Source organism: Lissotriton vulgaris, chromosome 12 (genome assembly GCF_964263255.1).
Source record: "Lissotriton vulgaris chromosome 12, aLisVul1.2, whole genome shotgun sequence".
In the NCBI taxonomy this organism is placed as follows: domain Eukaryota; kingdom Metazoa; phylum Chordata; class Amphibia; order Caudata; family Salamandridae; genus Lissotriton; species Lissotriton vulgaris.
Window position 1 is genome coordinate 599,557,015 of NC_141700.1, and position 19,620 is coordinate 599,576,634.

General features: G+C 42.6%; 1 protein-coding gene across 3 annotated transcripts in view; it reads right to left on the reverse strand.

The window, feature by feature from the left end:
* Window positions 1–19,620, reverse strand: part of DPY19L3 (dpy-19 like C-mannosyltransferase 3) — a 472,263-nt gene that overhangs the window by 242,073 nt on the left and 210,570 nt on the right. For all 3 annotated transcript variants that reach the window (XM_086945460.1, XM_086945459.1, XM_086945461.1), the window contains one exon: window positions 14,107–14,230. In XM_086945460.1, coding sequence (XP_086801586.1) covers window positions 14,107–14,230 — 124 coding nt within the window. The remainder of the gene's footprint in view (window positions 1–14,106; window positions 14,231–19,620) is intronic.

The following is a 19,620-nucleotide window of genomic DNA, read 5'->3' on the forward strand; positions in this document are numbered from 1 at the left end:
AATAGGCGAGTGGTGACATAGTGGATGTTGTGGATGTAGCCCATAGACTACAGATCATGGGAAGCTTTTAAACAAATCCATGTTTTTGTGTTTTGTGTACCGCCTGGCTTGAAAGAAGACTTTGAACAAGGAACATTTGGGAGATAAGTTGAACTTCCTTGCTTCTTAGGCCACATTGCCTTTCTTGGCAGCTTTATTGTTTGGGTTCATGAATTCTTTCCACCATAGGTCAAGCAGATTTGAGCGCACGCAATGGTGCGCCCTTACCCGTTAATGGCTACTATCTGCCGAAGACCGCAGTCTTTCAGTTACGATGGGAACATGATTGGCACAACTTGAAGAGCCTGGTTGGAATTTGCTCGTTTTGCACAATGTTATTTTCTGTACTCCCCACTGCTGCCAGTTTGCTGCAATCTGTAGCTCCTCCCAACGCCTTATTGGGAGAGATTTATAAGGGTCCTCATCAGGGCAACAAAGTAAAGGGTCGAAACGTCGACATATGAACTAGTGGACTGATATGATTTATCATGATACATGTACTGTACTCTACTTTTGATTCTTGTTAAGAATCTTCAACTTTTTCCATCCCTAGATAAAAATGTACACATATGTTGTATATATATATATTTCTGCACAGCACCAACACACAACATTTTCCATTGAGGACACGATCACTGCATCCTTTTTTTGGTTTGGAGCCTCTGCAATGTGATATACTGAATTAAAGTAAATGTCTGACTCTAACCGTATGTTTTTGAATCGTGAACACTTGGCCTAGGAGATTAGGCCCAAACCTCTTACGAAGGGAACCATTGCCTTTTTCTTGCATTTACCTAATTTGGCACCTAAGTCTCACTTACACTTAAAGAACACTGGGGTTCCTATGGGGCTAATATTTCCTGCAGGAACATGAGGTCATTATCATTGGCACAAGCTGTGAAGCCTTCTCACAAGACCAGTTATATTCGAGGAGAACATTTTTATTGTAGGATTGCTGTCAACGTATAGTGAGAATTGTGATTTAAGTCAGGAGTCTTTGCCAATAAGTTGTTCATAGTAATACCTATAGATGTTCTTTCTTTGATAATAAAAGGTTTATGTGTATCTATATGTTAGCTCAGAAGGATGCCATATCTATTACCCTATTGAAGTAACTATCCATATTGGATGCCCTCCCATTAAAAGATTAAAGAGGCTATCCAGCTCCAGCATTATCTTCAAAGACACCCTGGTTCTCCCGAGATTAATTAGCATGACAAACTGGCACCCTGGTATAAATTAGGCCTTCTCCCTTATTTTGGGGTTCGCCGGTAGGAAGGTGCTTGCCAGTCCTCTTAAACATGCACAGAAATTGCCAAATAATTTCTCTTTCACCTGCTCCACTCAACATATCACATATGAGATTGTGGGTGTAGAACTTCCCTACACACCTGTGATCAGCATAATGTGTGGGGGTTCGAGGCATGCAGAACAGTGTATTTTCATTCTGCTCTTTTATGTTATTAGACAGTCTGCAGACCCTTGGCTTACTCTTGCTTGGAACGATTTCCATGGCATTATGGTCAAACCTGTTGTAAGTGCTCTACTAGAGCACTTGCTGGGGAGATTGGTTTCCCGGGCTGAAGCTGATTACAAGGTCTGCAGTCATCCACAGTTATCTCAATCTTACTGTAACCTGGCTACACAGCCTGACTGTGCTTCCCATTAGAGTGCTGCAGAGCCTACAAGCCCAGTTGCTTTAAATGGTACAATGGCTACAAACCAAGACCTCTGTGTTTCCCTCGCCTTTGGTCTCAAAAGTCTATGATGGTGGGACTAGTCTGGCTGAGGATTTAGGATTTCAGCATGTTGGCAGGGCACTGACTGATAGGCCTAGGTGGGCATCTGCAGGGGAGAATTGTGGGGGCTGTCTGCTGGGAGTAGGATCCTTAGGTGAAAAGCCTGAGAAGGTAAGGCCAGAAGATTGAAAGAGGGTATGGGGGCAGAGGATTGAGAGTCAGAAGGAGGGGGTTCGGAGGGAGTGTGAGGTCTAGACGTACCATGGCCATAGATGTGACTCCTACGTAATACTGCGCAATGGGGTGGCATCATACTGACAAATCTGGGAGCAGAAATCCTCACACTTAAAAACTGGCCAATGGAAAAGGGGATTTTTAGACAACGATTGAATCCAACATAAAAGTGACGGCTCCCTAAACAATAATGAGAATGTGGAAACGGTGCGGTCTCATTTAATGCTCACTAACGCAAGAAGTCAAAGATGTGACAAATTAATAGTTACAGACCCTCAACTGGGAATAACCTGCACAATTCTGGTAAACACTAAGGTAGGAGGATGCATTACAATATAGGGATGGTGCAGGAGGGCTTTTAAAACGGCAGAGGTAGGAAATATCAAATACAGACTGATGCAAAGGGCATTCTTCCTGATAATACGGTCTGATTTTGCACATAAATTTGGATGAGGCAGGAATTTCTGATATCCTGGGAGGACCTTTTCTAATAACGAATACCCACATGCAGCTAGACCTATCGTCCAGATAATTTCTTTATGACGAATTAGGCGGTTTCAATAAGCAAGCATTAGCTTGATTTTTGTAAAACTTTGCATGGTGATCAAACAAGGATGGGTCCCAAGGCTGGTAAAGGACACATCTATAAAGCCTTGGTTGCGCTGCAGGGGCCTGCTAACCCACCTCACTACCATGCCAATCTAGCATACACAAGATGTCAACCTGTGAAGGAAGAGCGTACTTGAATTTGGAAGCTTTCAAAAGTCTGGGACCGTGGACGACAAAGGCCTAGAAAATGGTTTTGAAACCCAAAAAGAGGGGAATGGATGGGACAATTTAGATGTTAATGTTAATTGTGAAAATGTATGCAATTAAGGACTTTCACCAAAGAAGGCAGCTGTGGAGGGCATGCTCAGTGTGGTGCTGTGACCTGTAGACTGAGAGGTGCATTGTTATGGGATGGTGGCAAATCCAGTACCATCAATTTATAGGAGAGTTGGGTAATCTGTCTAGGCGCCCAGACAAGCATCAAGGACCGAATATAAGCCCTGCCAGCCAGTTTAAGTGCCACAGCTCCGACCTACACAATAGGGCGCAGGGGAGAATATGTATTGGCAGTGAACTGTGAGCAGCAGAGACTGCCCCCTCCCTTACAAGCAGAAGAGAAGACGCCGCCCCCATGCAGGCCCATGTGCCAGCAGCAGTAAGTCTCTAACTGCAGAGGCCAGAGGAAGAAATGAGTTGGGTCTACAGTCCTCGTCGGAAACTTGAACTGGCAGAGACCATTTCCGTCATTCTGAGGATCTAGGTAGAGTATCAGCAGGATAAAGAAGCAACTTAAGTAAGCAGAAGCCACCTAACGCACTGCATAAAATGTCACTGGCGCCTCCTAGAAGCAAGAGACAAGAGGGTTCTGTGCAGAGGGTGCACAAAGAGCAAGTCCTGGAACTGAATGAAAGGAAGCAAAATGTGAGCTTCAATACTGAGAGTTTTAGGAGGAGGTAATAAGGCAGAATATGCCTCATTCCTACTCATGCGAAATGTGACAGTGCATGCCCCGCTAACACAAAAGATAACACCAGACTTCAATCTACAATTTATTTTGGACACAAAGACGGGAACATGCCCCATCCAGTCGATGCAGCCAGAATGGTGGAGAAAAAACCCAATATGCAAATCCTTACCAAAGAAGATCTGGGACTTGTCTGGCTGAAAGTAGGTCTGATCTTTAAAAATCAATTACTGAAATTCTCACGAATCTGACAGCATACATCGAAAGAGAGGTTTCTGAGATCAAGGCTGATCTGCAAAATATAGATAATAGACTGGAGATGCAGTGACCCAGCTACTCAATACTGCGGAGTCATACCACCTAGTTACCACTATCATTTGTCACCTGAAATCTTAGACTAAATGGCTATTTGCAAAATGTGCAGATTTCAAACAGATCCTGGGGGAATAAGATCCGTATCGGTAATATTGAGAAGGCAACAAAAGGTGTTGACACTATCATGCGTGTGGTGCAGTTCTTCAGAGCCATCCCTGTTTGAGGAACCAGATTTTCATACTAGCATCGATAGAGCCCAGAGTATGCAGGCAACAAAGGCACAAAAAGGGAGTGGCCAAGGGAGATCGTAGTCAAGATTATTAGTTATCAACTCAAATGCATACACTGCTCATTGAGAATGATTTTACTGTGACATCTTCCTGCTATAGTACCTGGTGGCAGCAATGCAACAAAAACACTAATATATAAGGTTATTCAGGACCTGGTCAAGAGACCGATTTACAACAGATGGATTATGCCAAAAGGCCGACAGTTTAAATGGAAAGTAACAGAAACCGCCTTCCTATCACCAAGAGAGGGTAGGGTCCTGCTGAACCTCCAGGCTAACGATGAGTGGACTCTCACAGGTGGATGACCCCCCCCCCCCCCCCCCCGCCCCCCCCTGCATCCCAAGGCTACTCATGAACCTACGTAAAGCAGCTAATCTAACCTGCAATGAAAGGGAGTAGCCAGCAAGGGAAAGAAACTCTCCAGAGACTAGATCTATAGGAGAGACATTTCTTAATCCATGCCTCTTTGGGATACAAGGAAGGTGAAAAATAATACTTAGCCCCCCTACAGACGGGTCTCAGAGAGGACAACAGGGGAAAAAGGCCTACAAGTTTTGACATTGACACTGTAACTCATTTATGCCCAGGTCAGATGTCATTTAAAACACCAACACCTAATGAAATGTAAATAAATAAGGGTCCAGGACAATCCAAGAGGGTAGAAAAGATTAACAAGGGCACCTAAAACTAAAACTGAACCCACTAAAAGGGCACCAGATACAAAGATCAAGTGTTGTTGGAACTGAAATCTCTTCTCACTAGACGATCGTTCATCCTAGTTAAATTTTTTATTTAATTTACCTATTTGTTTGAGAAGAAGCCTTTCTGCTCGTTTATAAGAGCGTCACCCAAATCTCCATGAAAGTATTTCTTAGAGAAAATCAACTGTTGGGCTAACAACTAAACTGAAAGTTTTATGCTAATTTCTTTGAATATGAGGGGTCTAAGCTCCAACGAAACTGGAAACAGAGCTATTTCCTGCACCATAATTAATACATAATTTTCATCCAGGAATTTAATATGTTGAGATAGGACCAATTTAGAACGAAGATTGGTGGCCATTTTATGGAACAGACATTTAATAAAAAGGGTATGGAATATGCTACTTATCAGTATGCATCTGTTTTTGGCATAGAGGGCTGCAGAGTGGTACATTATGAATAGATCGCCATCTGGTGTTGGGCTCGGATGATTGCACTTTGTTTTTCTCTTGGAGAGTCTTTTGTAGATTGGTGACTCCTCCTTTGGTTGCTAGTGCGCATGGGCATCGGCTCCATCCTTAGATTGTTTTGCCATAGTAGGGTTAGATGGAGTAGTATGATAGAATACAGATCGAAATGCCCCTGTAAGTGTATCTAAATAAGATATTGTTGGAACAGACACAGGTTTCCGGGGAGGCTGGGAGGGCATGTACCACTCTGCAGCCCTCTATGCCAAGAACAGATGCATACTGGTAAGTAGCATATTCCGTTCGAGGAATATGGGCTGCAGATGGTAAATTATGAATAGACTATACAGCAGTTCTCTCCCTAGCGGTGGTCGCCCGTGTCTGTTGCAACAGTCTGAAATAAAGTCTTTAATACAGCTTGTCCCACTCTAGCTTGTTGTGTTGTGTGCACATTTACACAATAGTGCTTTGTGAAGGTATGCGGTGTAACCCAGGTAGCTGCTTTGCATATGTCATCTAGTGGAATGTTTCCCAAGAATGCCATAGATGCTCCTAGCTTACGTGTAGAGTGAGCTCTAGGAGGAACAGTTAATGTCCTCTTTGCTTTTAAGTAACGTATTTGTATACATTTTACAATCCATCTGGCAATGCCTGCTTTTGAGATGGGATTGCCCTTATGCGTAGGAGAAAACGCTACAAATAGCTGTTTTGTCCTTCCATGAAAGCTTTAATTGCTGGTACTTTAAACAGGGAAAGATGTTGCCTGTTTTGTAGGTACGCCGCTATAGCTGCGAGATGAACTCTGATAGAGGTATATGCTAAGTTACATTGCTGCAAGTGTAGTATATAGCAAATAATCTGTTTAGTGGATGCATCCAGAGGGTTGATGTGATTACTGTTACAGTGTACAGCAAACCTTTTCCATTTTGCTGCATAGCATGCTCTGGTGGTAGGACGTCTTGCTTGTTTAATGATTTCCATACATTCTGGAGGTAAATCTAAATATCCAAACTCTATGACCTCAGGAGCCAGATCGCTAGGTTCAATTGTTTGGGATCTGGGTGCATTATTTCTCCATGGTTCTGTGTAAGGTCCATGGGTAATAATCGTAGCTTTTGATGTGGCACCTGTGAGAGTTGTAGTAGCGTGGTGAACCACGGCTGTCTTGCCCACGTGGGTGCTACTAGTATCATTGTCATTGAGTGCTGTTGCAGTTTCCGAACCACTAACGGAATTAGTGGGAGAGGGGGAAAAGCGTAAGCAAATTTGTTGGACCAATTTATCCATAGTGCATTGCCCTGGGACCGGTGGTGTGGGTACCTGGATGCGAAGTTTTGGCATTTTGCGTTCTGATGATTGGCAAACAGATCTATCTCTGGTTGCCCCCATCTTTGGAAGAATGGCTGCAGTATTTGGTCGTGCAGCTTCCATTCGTGTACTTGTTCTGACTCTCTGCTTAGGATGTCTGCTATCTGATTTTTAACTCCTGGTAGGTGTTCTGCTAACAGATAGATCTTTTGAGGAATGGCCCATCTCCAAATGTCCTGTGCTAGTCTGGATAGTTGGAGAGTGTGTGTCCCCCCCTGTTTTTGAATATAATACATTGCAGTCATGTTGTCTGTTCTGATCAGGACTGCCTTGTTGGTTATTTGCATTTGGAAAGCTTTTAGTGCTAGAAATACTGCTAGTAGTTCTAAGTAGTTGATGTGCAGTTTTTTTTGCTGCACACTCCATTTCCCCTGCACTGTGTATTTGTCCATGTGCGCTCCCCATCCGAAGAGCGATGCGTCCGCGGTCAGTATCACTTGTGGAATCGGTTCTAGGAACGACCGTCCCTTGGAAATGTTTGTTGTGTTCCACCACTTCAGAGAGCGATGCGTACGGTCGTCCACCAACACCAGATCTGTAATCTGACCTTGAGCCTGATTCCACTGTGTCGCTAGACACTCCTGTAGTGGACGCATTTGTAGTCTGGCATGTGGTATTAGCAGTATGCAGGAGGACATCATGCCTAACAGCTGCATAAACACTCGTGCTGGTAGGGAGTGTTGTGGTTGAAATCTTTGTATCAACTTGACCATTGTCTGTATCCTGATTAGATTGGGGTATGCTTTGCCTCTTTCTGTGTCTATAGTAGTCCCCAGGTATTGTTGAATTTTGTTTGGTTGTAGGTGTGATTTTTTGTAGTTCACCGTAAACCCTAGGTGGTGCAGCAATTGAATGGTCTTCTGTGTGTTGTGAAGGCATTCTTCTTGTGACTTGGCCTTTATTAGCCAATCGTCCAAGAAAGGGAAGACACGTATTTGTTGTTTTCTTAGGTGTGCTGCCACCACAGCTAGGCATTTTGTGAACACTCTTGGTGCCGTTGTGACCCCGAACGGAAGGACTTTCAATTGATAATGTTGTCCTTCCACTACAAACCTTAGGTATTTCCTGTGGGCTTTGTGAATTGGGATGTGAAAGTAAGCGTCTTTTAGATCCAGTGTAGAAAGAAAGTCCCCTTTCTTCAGTAAAGGAAGTACTTGTTGGAGCGTGACCATGTGGAAATGTTCTGAATTTATGTATGCATTGAGAGGTCTGAGGTCCAAGATTGGTCTTAGAGACCCGTCTTTTTTGGGGATTAGGAAGTATAGAGAGTATACTCCTGTCCCTTGTTGATGTTTTGGAACCTTCTCTATGGCATGCTTTTGTAGCAGTGATAGTACTTCTTCTTTTAACAATGTCAGATGGTCTTGACTCATTGGACGCTGTTTGGGGGGGATGTTTGGTGGGGTAGCTGTGAGTTCTAGGCAATAACCATGTTGGATAATTTGTCTCACCCACTTGTCTGATGTGATGTTTTCCCAGACAGGTAGGAACTGTGCTAGACGTCCCCCGACCGGTGTTATGTGGTCTGGGGGAAGCTGTATTAAGTCACTATTTTGGGGTTGGGGAGTTGCGGTTGTTATTATTTCCGCAACCTCTACCCTTGTTGTTGTTACCTCTGTAACTGCCTCTTGAATTATCTCTGGGTGACGTTGGCGTAAAAGAGGTGGATTACTGACTTGTTCCTGTACTTTTTGAGCCCTCTCTATAGGTGGATCTACGAAAGGAACCCCTTTGTGTTGGCGGTTGTAATGCTCCCATTGACTTAGCCGTTTCTGTGTCCTTTTTCATTTTTTCTAAGGTCTCGTCTGTGCTTCAGCCGAAAAGTGTGTTCTGATCAAAGGGTTGGTTCAATAAGGATGTTTGTACTTCTTGTTTGAACCCTGAGACCCTAAGCCATGCATGTCTCCTTAACATGATACTGGTGTTGATGGATCTTGCTGCAGTGTCTGCCGCATCCAGGGCGCACTTAATGGAAGTGTTAGTTATTATCTTTCCTTCTTGTATTAGCTGATCTGCTCTCTTCTGATGTTCTTTAGGAAGATGTGTGATGAGTTTTTCTAACTCATCATAATGTGCCCTGTCATAACGTGCAAGTAGCGCTTGTGTATTGGCTATGCGCCAGCTATTTGCCGCTTGTGATGCTACTCTCTTGCCTGATGCATCTATTAATTTTGACTCCTTATCAGGTGGAGGGGCTTCTCCTGTAGATAATGAGTTCGCTCTTTTGCGAGCGTTTGAAACTACAAGCGAGTCCAGGGGTACCTGCCCCTTGATAAATATTGGGTCCTTTGGAGCTGCCTTATATTTTTTATCAATTCTTGGGTTTAACACCCTAGCCCTCACTGGGTCTTTGAATATGTCTGCTGTGTGACTGAGAAGACCCTTCAGCATAGGTAGAGTACCTGATGTTCTTTGTGCAGTAGGTAATGTCTCTAATAGGAAATCCTCTACCTGAGGTTCTGTATGTAGATCTACCTTATGATATTTTGCTGCCCTATTAATGAGCTGTACAAACCCTGTGTTATCATCAGGTGGTGAAGGCTTTGAGGGATATAACTCTGGGTCGTTGTCATCATCTGACCCTGCGTCATAATGTTCCCATGGGTCATCCTCATCTGGGACAGTATCATCGTCCCCATGAGGTTCTCCCTCCCCTGTATCACTGTCTACATCTGACTGAGGTGTAGATGGTCTTGGTGTAGAAGGTGGAGGAATAGTTGGCATAGTGTGAGGAATAGGAGAAGAGGGTGTGACTCTAGGTCGAGGAGAAGTAGGAGGAGTTGTATTTGTCCCCATTGTTCTCTTCTTAGAAGGAAGATGTTTGTCTTCAAACTGTTCATTCTTCCTCTTCTTCGTCACTACTTTGCCAGTTTGTGGATCGATAAAATCTTTTGTTTCGGATCTATTTGCTGCTCCTGTGTCGGTACCGAAGCTTTTGGTTCCGAAAGGTGCCTTTGCTTTCGATCGTCAATGTTCGGTGTTTTCGGCACCGAGGATTTGCTCGATTCTGATTTTTTCGGTGTCGAGTGAGTCTTCGACGTCGAAGCATGTTTCGGTTTCGACATGGAATGCTTCGATGCCGAGCTTTCTCTTGCATGAAGCTTCGGTGTCGAAGTCAATGTCGACCATTTCTCGGATCCGACATGGTGGGAGACCGAGAGTTTCGGTTTCAGTTTTTGTTTCGTTGCCGGGCCCGAAGGCGGGGCGTCGGAAACTTTTTTCTGCGGTTTGACCGGGCTCGAAGGCGGGGTCGTTACCGCACGGGGTCGGTTTTTTGGTAAGGGGACGTCGTCACTCACGGTTTGTTGCACGTCGAGTTCCTCGACATCCGACTCGTCCCCTTCCGACCCCGACAGTTCTTCATGATCCTCTTCTTCATCGAGGTGCTGGTCTTCGAACAGCTCCGGGATCGCCCCCGACTGCATTCTGTAAACCTCGTGTCTTCGAGCTCGACGATTTCTAATCGTCGACTTGGAGGAGAATGCTGCGCAGGCCTCGCAGTCCCTTGATTCGTGGTCAGGCGATAGGCAGAGGTTGCACACCTCGTGTAGGTCCTTGTGTGGGAAGTTAGCACCACACGTTGGACATTTCTTAAATGGAGTCCTTTCCATGGACTCCGGGCTTGATCACGTCGAGAAAGGCCTCCTGTTCGTCGACGTAGATCAAAGTTTTTCTTTGATGTTGGAATCGAAACGCGTCGGAATGGAAATGAAATCGCGTTCGATAACAATACCGTCGAATTGGAAAGGGAATACGCGCCGAAAAATCACTTCTTTCCGAAGTCGATCTGGAGCGCTTCAATCCTCATCCGAACCCGATGGCGGAAAAAACAATCTAAGGATGGAGCCGATGCCCATGCGCACTAGCAACCAAAGGAGGAGTCACCAATCTACAAAAGACTCTCCAAGAGAAAAACAAAGTGCAATCATCCGAGCCCAACACCAGATGGCGATCTATTCATAATGTACCATCTGCAGCCCATATGCCTCGAACATTAATATTATGTGGGCCCAATCAACAAACAGAGAAGCTCAGTAGTCCCAATATTCTAAGACAATGTTGAGGAAATTAAAGTCAAAGTTCACTGACCAATGACTGATCGATATCTGGGGATATTCACACCCAGAAAAGAAGACTAGTCCCTCTACATAAATGGCACACAAGAATTGATTACATATTTCTATCTACAACCCTATTCCACAGACTACAAAATTCACACTTGATACGGGAACACTGTTTGATCATTCATGTGGAGATACCACTAGACGGGGGTTTGATAGCCAAAAGGAGCGCACGCAGGAAAGATCAGCTGGGCTCGGTGGGTGTCCTGGTGTACAGAACTTAACTGGTTCGGAGCAGACTATTGGAGACTCATTTCTTAGATAATGACCCACAGTAGACTTGACTTAATCACTGGGATACAATAGATTAAATGGGGACAAGGACTAGGGGCCAAAAGTATCAACCATTTTTTCGGTTTCAAACACTCCATATTGGTGTCTGAAACCACAGAAATATGTTTTTCCAATTTTAAATTCCATTGTAGGAGTCAGTAAACTTTTTTCAACTCCTAAAATGGGTTTGATGCCCCAGTGCTGATTTGCTATTTGGAAGCAGCATATTGTAGGTGTCCCTTTCAAATACTGATTCAATATGACCCGTATCAATGTTTTGCAACCAAATCTGGTCATAAAACACTGAAAACCGAGTTGGAGTGGTAAGCCATTCACAAAGGGGAATGGGCTCCCTTGAGTCCTCTAACCTTTGGTGAATGTAAAAAAAAAAAACAAGTTGGTTGGTAAGTAGGCAGTGACTCAGGGGACATCTGCCAAATGCAAAACAAATGCTAATTAAAAAATAAAGTAAACTTGGTTTTTAAACACAGCACATTTTCCACATTAAATATAAATGTTTACAAGAACGTTTGCTTCATTAAAGGGCAATCACTGAAGTATATTAAACTGAGTGAATCACAATTTGTGGTCTTCCTCATTAATATTCATTAGGTAGCACGGTTTACAACTTACTCCAAATCTGAATTTTACAAACCAACCTATTAGAATTAGTACAGATAGGCACAACCTAGCAGGATTTGTTAAAGGCAGCAGGGTTCAGATAGTTTAAGAAATACAACACAGCTGAAAGAGAAAACTAATTACAAGGGATCCCAGCACTCCTTGTAACCTTAGATTCAGAAAAGGCATTTGATAGGGTGAGCTGGGATTAGCTGGAAGCTGCCCTGGCCAAAATAGGGGTGGGAGTGACAATACGAACCTGGATCATGTGCAATTATGCATTTGCAGAGGGGAGGATGAAGCTGAATGGTATCTGCTCAGAAAAGTTACAGTTGCAGAGAGGGACTAGAATGAGCTGTCCCATGTGCCTATTCTCTTTGCCTTGACAACTGAAACATTGTGTGCAATGCCACAGTTCAAATTGAACATGAAAGATGTTCAGTTTGGAACAGTAGAGCACAAAATCACTTTATTAACTGATAATCTGCGTCTTTCTCTCGACGACCCTGAATAACTAGTGCCTGTGCATGGAAAACTTTAAAAAAGTTACAGGATTTAAAATAAATAAAAATAAATCGGAGATTCTAAATATTTCAGCCCAAGAGACTCAATTTTGAAATGCAATCCCAATGATATGTGCCAAATCATTTGTTAAATACCTGGGTACTTCTTTCACCAGGTCAGTGTCAAAGTGGACCACAGTATTTTGGGCCCCCTTAAAGGCTCAAATCCCGTAGGAACTTGCTAGGTGGTGGAGTCCCACCATTTCATGGCTGAGACAGATCAATGTATTGAAAATGAATAACTTACCACACTGCCTATCTCTTACAACCCCCTCTGACAATAATACTGTTCAGAGAGATAGAAGCCATACAGAAACAGGTGACACATTTTATATTGGCAGGAGTATGAGCCAGATTCAATAAGAAAATCCTATTGGCAGTGCAGGCTGAAATTCCTAAAATACCACTATGCAGTCCATTTCAAGATTATTGCTGAATGGACAGCTAAAGAAATAGAAAAGAGATAGTCCCACACTGAGTGATTTTGGCAGGCCACTCCGTGTCCCCAGAAAGTCATGCACACAAAATCTATACATCTCAAAGATCATCAAACCCCACCACTTATTGTATGGGAGAAAATAGTGATCAATTAACGTCTCGCTACTCTAGCAGGCCCAGATATACAGATTCATCTGAACCCAGTATTTTCTCTAGCCATCGGGAGCTAGGGATTTGAAAGATGAAGTCCAGGGGAATGCCTAGAGATCGAAGACATATTTGATGAAGATCAGGCACAATACTTTCAAAATTGCAAGATAGGGTTGAAAGTGTCAGAATTGGATAGGCTGCAATACACACACGTTAGAAACTGGGTTATGAAACCCCCAAGCAGGGAAGCAGCAACCAGGCCACTAAATCTCTTTGACAAATGTCTAGAAATATACGACACCACAAAACAAACTGATCTGAAAGTTATATACCATACTTAATGAAAGAATAAATCTGAAAAGATGGGGTTACCAAACAAAGTTGGAGGCAGACCTTGAAAGAAAGATCACTGACAAGGGGTTGCACAATTTGACAAAACTTGGAGCCCTTTTATTAACCATTTGTAGTCAACAACCAGGTGGAAGGACTAAACACCCAGACTTTGTATTCTCCAGCTGTTTGGTTTATTTGAGAACTAGTGAGATGGACTAGCCTGCCAGCGCTGGGGGAGAATAAGCATCTATCACAATGATAATTGAAGGGGGAAGTTTAGCAGCTTCTTGTTATATGTTGCTGGGTTTTTCCTTATTCATAACTTGCATTTAAGCGGGGTGAGGTTTAACCTAACCTGGAGTCTCTGGAACTACGATTTTAAAAATCAATGGCACAATGTTTGCAAGAACATGTTACTGTTAGATGGTAAATGTCCTGCTTAATCTGACATTGCCTGATGCTGTAAGCTTTACCCATCATACATACCCGAATAAAAAAGGAGACAATTAAAAAGTGTTGTCTTGGTTACAGGACTATTTCTTACTGTGTTGAATGAACACCAACTGTCTTGCAATAGGATCGTGGAAGAAGCATAAAAGGCTTTGGTTTAGAGGTAGTCAGTGTGCAACTTTCAGTATTTTTATTAGCATCCACAACATGCAGCAACAGGTAAGGAGATGGTTAAACTCTGTGTGAAGCAACTCATTTCTGCCAGTAAGTTCTATACCTGTTGACATGCCAATGGCCTCTCCAAATTCTGAAACAGGGCACAGTCTTTATATTCCAGTAAGAAATTAATGATGCAAGACTGATCAATGATAGTGCTTAGTTGACAGACTGTCAGAGAGGCCGTACGACTTAAACAGTGATGCATATGGTTGATGAAGATGTTTGATGGTGAAGATGAGAAAATGATTTTAATGGTGTTTTTTTTTACTTACTTCCTGGAGAGGCTTCAAATGAGGTTTCAGAAAGTATGTAATAGCTGCGATTTGAACCGCAAAGAATGGCAGTGCCCAATTCTCTCTCAGTGGAATGGTGAACTCCACTCTTGTGGTATCTATTCTGCACAAAACAAAGATGAGGTTTCATATATAGTTTGCAGAAGCATTTTATGATTGAAGTTTTCAACAGAAAGAAGTACTGATCAGAAGTAGAAAATCGAAATTCTTAAAAGTACTTAATACAACCTATTATTCACCATTGATACAACAGCCCCATATGCTTCAGGTACCCCTAAAGTTTACTTTCCCAGATTACATAGTATTGAATAAAGGTATGTCCTCAATAGCGAAAGTGACCAATGATTATCTAAACCTCACAATCTGGTTGTTCCAGATCTCAATCAGTTTCAGAAATCACAGAGAGCTCGGTCTTGTAGGAAGACGTTTGATGGAAATATAACTTCACTGTGATGTGTAACATCGAGGCCCTCATTAAAGGCACAGGAGTTTCTGCTTGCACTGGAAATGCAAATTGCGTGCTTGAATCATACCAGTGTTTTTCCCATTCAGATTTTACAAGGACACCCCCTGATGAAATCTGCATGGGAAAACAGTATGATAATGAGGAAAAAGCCTGTTGTGAATCACATCAAGTTGATGACTTGTTAATGATTCCAAAATTCATTATGGCCCAGTTTGCCTCAGCCACAAAATACTGCTACCTGAGGTAGGGGTACCCATGGATGCGCAACGACTAAGGCAGTTCCACTGCACCTTTAACGAAAAGGGCCTCAAAGTCCCACTTTAGCAACTTTAAGGTAAGTCCAACCAAGGTCAAAATACATTTTACTGCACTATTTCAAAATGGAACTTATGAATGAGAAACAACCAATCAAGAGAGCAAGTTATCTTCACCACCACACAACCAGCGATTCCCAACCTTATCAATCAAAGATAGCAACATGGTTAAAATGTTATGTAAATATGTTTTCTTATGACTAAAGAAGTTCAACTTACTTACCAGTTACACACGGGTTGCTGCAACCTGAAAATAGCTATTTATTTACATATTTATTTAATATATATGTATATTGTCATGTGGAGCAAAGTCACCATTTACATTGGTGCAGGTGCTAAATAAAGTGGCATAAAAAAACGCGAGGGAGAGGTAAAAAAAGAATTGCTTCGTTAAAGTCAGGAGTAAAGAGTCAGCTTTTTAAAAGAATATGATCTAGCAATATGATTAGTCCAGAGTACATTGTAGGAATTGTACTCCAATTTGAGTACATATGTGGCTGAAAGATTCATGCCCTTGATGTTTTTGCGCAACTATCACTTAAAAAAAATCTTTAAAAGGAAGGTGCAAGAAGGATACGGAAGCTGTACGCAGTTTTGTAAATATTTAATATCACACTTCTTAAAGGCGTAATGGATGTGGACCTATGACACACTGAAAACCACTAAAGATCGAAAAGTAGCAAAAATATGTGAAATGTTTTGTGTTGAAGTCATACTTAATGCTACGTTTTGTAACAATTCCGGAAAGTTTATTTTTTAGTTTTTCTAGAAGGCCTGAGTAGGAGGCTATAAAACAAAAGATGACAACAATGAGCATCAGAATGAGATGGAAATGAATGAAAGTGATTTTGAGGGAGAGGATGAGGTTATGGACAGAATGTTGACTGGAGTTAGGCAACCTCTGTATAATGAGAACAGGCTATCATGTTTTCAAAGTGTGTTTTTGTGGATTTCAGTAGTGTTTTCTCAATATTTTCGAAACATTTTGAAATCAGAGCTTATTAGCGTTTATTGAGCAGCATAACCCCAACAGTAAACATAATTGTGTTTTTCCAGTGTCTTCAAAACAGCTCTTTCTGCAGTGATTATTATAAAGCTTATATTTAATTTAAAGAAGTAATGCAGCGTAGGTAGTATCTTTCCATTGGCAGTGTGTCCAACAGGCATGTTAGACAGACAGCTTTAGGAATAGAAAGTCTTACTCATGTTGCTCGAATATGAATTTACCTTGGAAAAACAAAAGACAAATGGCGTCTGGGAAAACAGGAACAGTTGGTTTAATTAAACAATCTGGCAAGGAGTACAGTCACAGAAGCGGGTCTGGGGACTGTCTCAAAGTACAATCGATCTGAGTAAGGTTTTTATAAATTTCTTTCGGTATCATAAAATGCTTCTGTCCATCTGTTTTTTGGTAAAGAATGCAGGCCTTGTCTTTGAAGTCATAAATAATGCCCCTGATAACAAATGCAGGTGGGCCTCTACCTTGAGTGGACAAATGGAGGCCAGTGGGTGACTTGTCCAGATGTCCTGCATGAGGGGCATGTGATGGCTGTGTCCAGACGAGCTAAGTGTTCCTAACTTCATTGGCATCTGACTTTATGGTATTTTTGGGGAATTCGCGTAAACCTCCAGCCAAGTTTGCTATATTGGGGCCAATCTCGCTGGACCATTGTGGTGTCGCTGCGCCCATTTGTGGGATTCATCCGAGTTTTCTGTTAATGTGTTTGTCTGCCAGCTGCTTGCCACCCCACCTCTGACCTGTCAATCAGTAACCTCAGACCTAGGTTTCAGAGCCCGGTTGACTACGTGTTTCTGAGTCAGGGTTGACGGAGAGTTCATGATGGGTGAATTCGATAATAGAGATGCAATTGTGTTCTTACATATGTATCAGTATTAACAGGAACATTAACTTTTTCAATATTAACACTCACATTCACATCTCATCACCCTCTCTCACATTTCATTACTTCTAACTCACTCTGTCAAGACTGTGCCTGCTTTACAGGACTGTTAATGGATAAAAAGTGCTATATTCAACTGTTTTAATAAACAAACCACTGGACACTGTTGAGGTTCATTCACCTACTCCTTAGAGAATAATATGAAAGGTTAATTAGTTGCCCTGTATTCTAAGGCACCTAAAACTTGATACTTAAATCATGTTCGCCACTGCTTTACTGCCATCCATGCCAGACTACATTAACCCCTATGCTGCGGGTTTCAGACAACGGACGACAACACCCCCTCCCCAGCACATCTGTCAGCCACTGGTGACACAGGGGAGGAATGAAAATGATATTCTTTTTTTTTTTTAATAAAGGGTGAGGGGATGCAGAATCACTTTTGCGTCAGCCCCCACTCCCCCGCCAATCAGTTTGTGCTGATGTATCAGATGCCCCCCCCCATACCCCCCTCATACCAGCCAAATTGAGCAGGTGAGTTTACTCTCCCTCTCCGGTGGGGAAAAAAATGTCTATGACAGCCTCCCCATATTTCAGGGATGCCTCACTGGGGGATGGGGTGGAGTTTCCCCTTTCCAATAGGGACTTCCTGAAACAGTTTTCTGGCTGTGGATCGTGCCATGATCCACAGCCAGGAAACAGACTAGACTACCAGGAATGTTTGTGTGGGGAGTCGACTCGTAGTAATCAGCTGATACTCCCTTTCCTAGGGGGACAATAAAAAAAGAGTTTTTTCTCCTAGAGTGCGCAATCGCACCATTAGTGGAATGTACTTTTTTTTTTAACTGTGATATTGTAAAGAGGTAGGCACTCTCCTTGCATATGGGTTGACTTCCTGTGGTAATGTGTTTTTCAGAGGGCGATCGCTGCCACAAGGACAACCATAAATTTCCCCCCCAAAAAGTTTTTAAAAATGCAGGAATGGGGTTGGTTCTCGGCACATGGGACGACTATTTGGGGACCAAACATATATTTTTTTCAAATGTGTGTTTTCCCATGGGAGGCACAAAGTGTGGGAGAAAACACATTTCTAAACAAAAAATCTATACTGTCTATGCCACATAAATTTGCAATCTGCAGATTATGAGTTACATATAAAGGGGTCCCAGTTGCAAAATTTAGTTACAACAAAGAAAATGTACAAAATTTAAACAAAATAGAGCTTTTGTTTATGAGAGATGTTATTTATTCACATCCTCAATTATAAATGGATTATGAATACATTTGTTCAAAATTTAAAAAAAATGTAAATGCCCAAAAAGAGGCTAGGGTGAAAGGGGTACAGGGAGGCGGAGGTAAATGCTTGGTGAGGATCGGGATAGTGTAAAAAGAATTAGACTGAGGTCACATGTGGTCACATCGGTACATTTAGCAAGTTAACAGCACATGGGCATGTTGGTATCGCCATTACACACTTCTATACATATATATAATCCTATCTCATTGGTTAAAACACAGTCAAAAATGTTCTGTTGAGCTTGGGTAGGGGACATGTAAAAGGAGTAAGTCAACGTTTCGACCCCTGTTGGTGTAGGTTCACTTGCACCTTACTGCGGGGTCTTCATCAGGACTGGGATGGTGGTGAACAAGGAGGGGTGGAGGGACCAGGGTAGGGCACCTATAATTAAAAACATCATGGTGAGCGGAGGAACAGACACCTAGAACAATTTGGATTGTGAAATGGATCAAGTATTTACCAGAAATGCCACAGGCTGGAGGATCGACACTTTGCTGGCCGTATTCCTGCAACAGCTAAAACGACTACCATGTCGTTGATGCAGAGTCTGCTGTAAGCAAGGAAAGAGGCAGGAGAGTCGTTGATACTGTCCCCAGTGCCCATTTCAGTCAGCCCTGTGTTCTCCCACTTGCTTTATGTAGTACCATACAAAAGTGAAGTTTTGGGAAATTGACTGAGGTGGAGCTGCTGGAACATATATCTTTCTATGGCTGTGTATGGATACCTACATTCGATGGGCGACTAAGTCACTAGCCAGGCAGCAGTAGATTTGTTTTTCCTCTACTTGAGGATATCATGGACTTGTTTATGGCCTGCTCAACAGTCCGTTAGAACGTGATAGGTGTTCAGTTTGCCAATTGAAAAGCACATTATAGACACCACACTGCATATAATGGTAGACAGAACAGAAGAAAAGTTGTCACAGAATATCCTGTGTGAGAAACATTTGAAGTCTTAGCTAGGAAGTGCTCATAAAGAAACTCAGGCTATCTTCCCCAATACATTTGCTTTCAAAGGTAGATAAGCTTGTTCATTTTGCGAACTGTTTGCCTTGCATGGCAGCTTCGGACACCCCCAACTTGAATCAACAAATTGAAAGGAGTTGGATTAAGCATACAGAGTATGCTGAAGGCGCCTTAAAGACATGTTTTCTTGAGAAAACAACGGAACGAATAGTAAAGATTCACTTGGCAAGTATATGGAATTAGTCTGGACCTAGAAGAGGACAGAGACATGAAGAGGTAAGAGACGTTTAGGCTAGGTGTGCTTTCACAGGAATATTGCACAGGTAGTAGCCAGATAGTCAAGGTAGTATAGAAACACATTCCATCAATTCATCTTCACCAACACTCAACCCCATCAGCACCACACGCACCCCAATGTACGAGTTACTTACCTTCGGTAACGATGCATCTGGTAGAGAGGATTCTAGCCGCAGATTCCTTTACATAGAATTATCCCCAGGCGTGAGACTGGATTCAGAAAACTTTTCTGCCACAGCATCCCTGCAGGCAG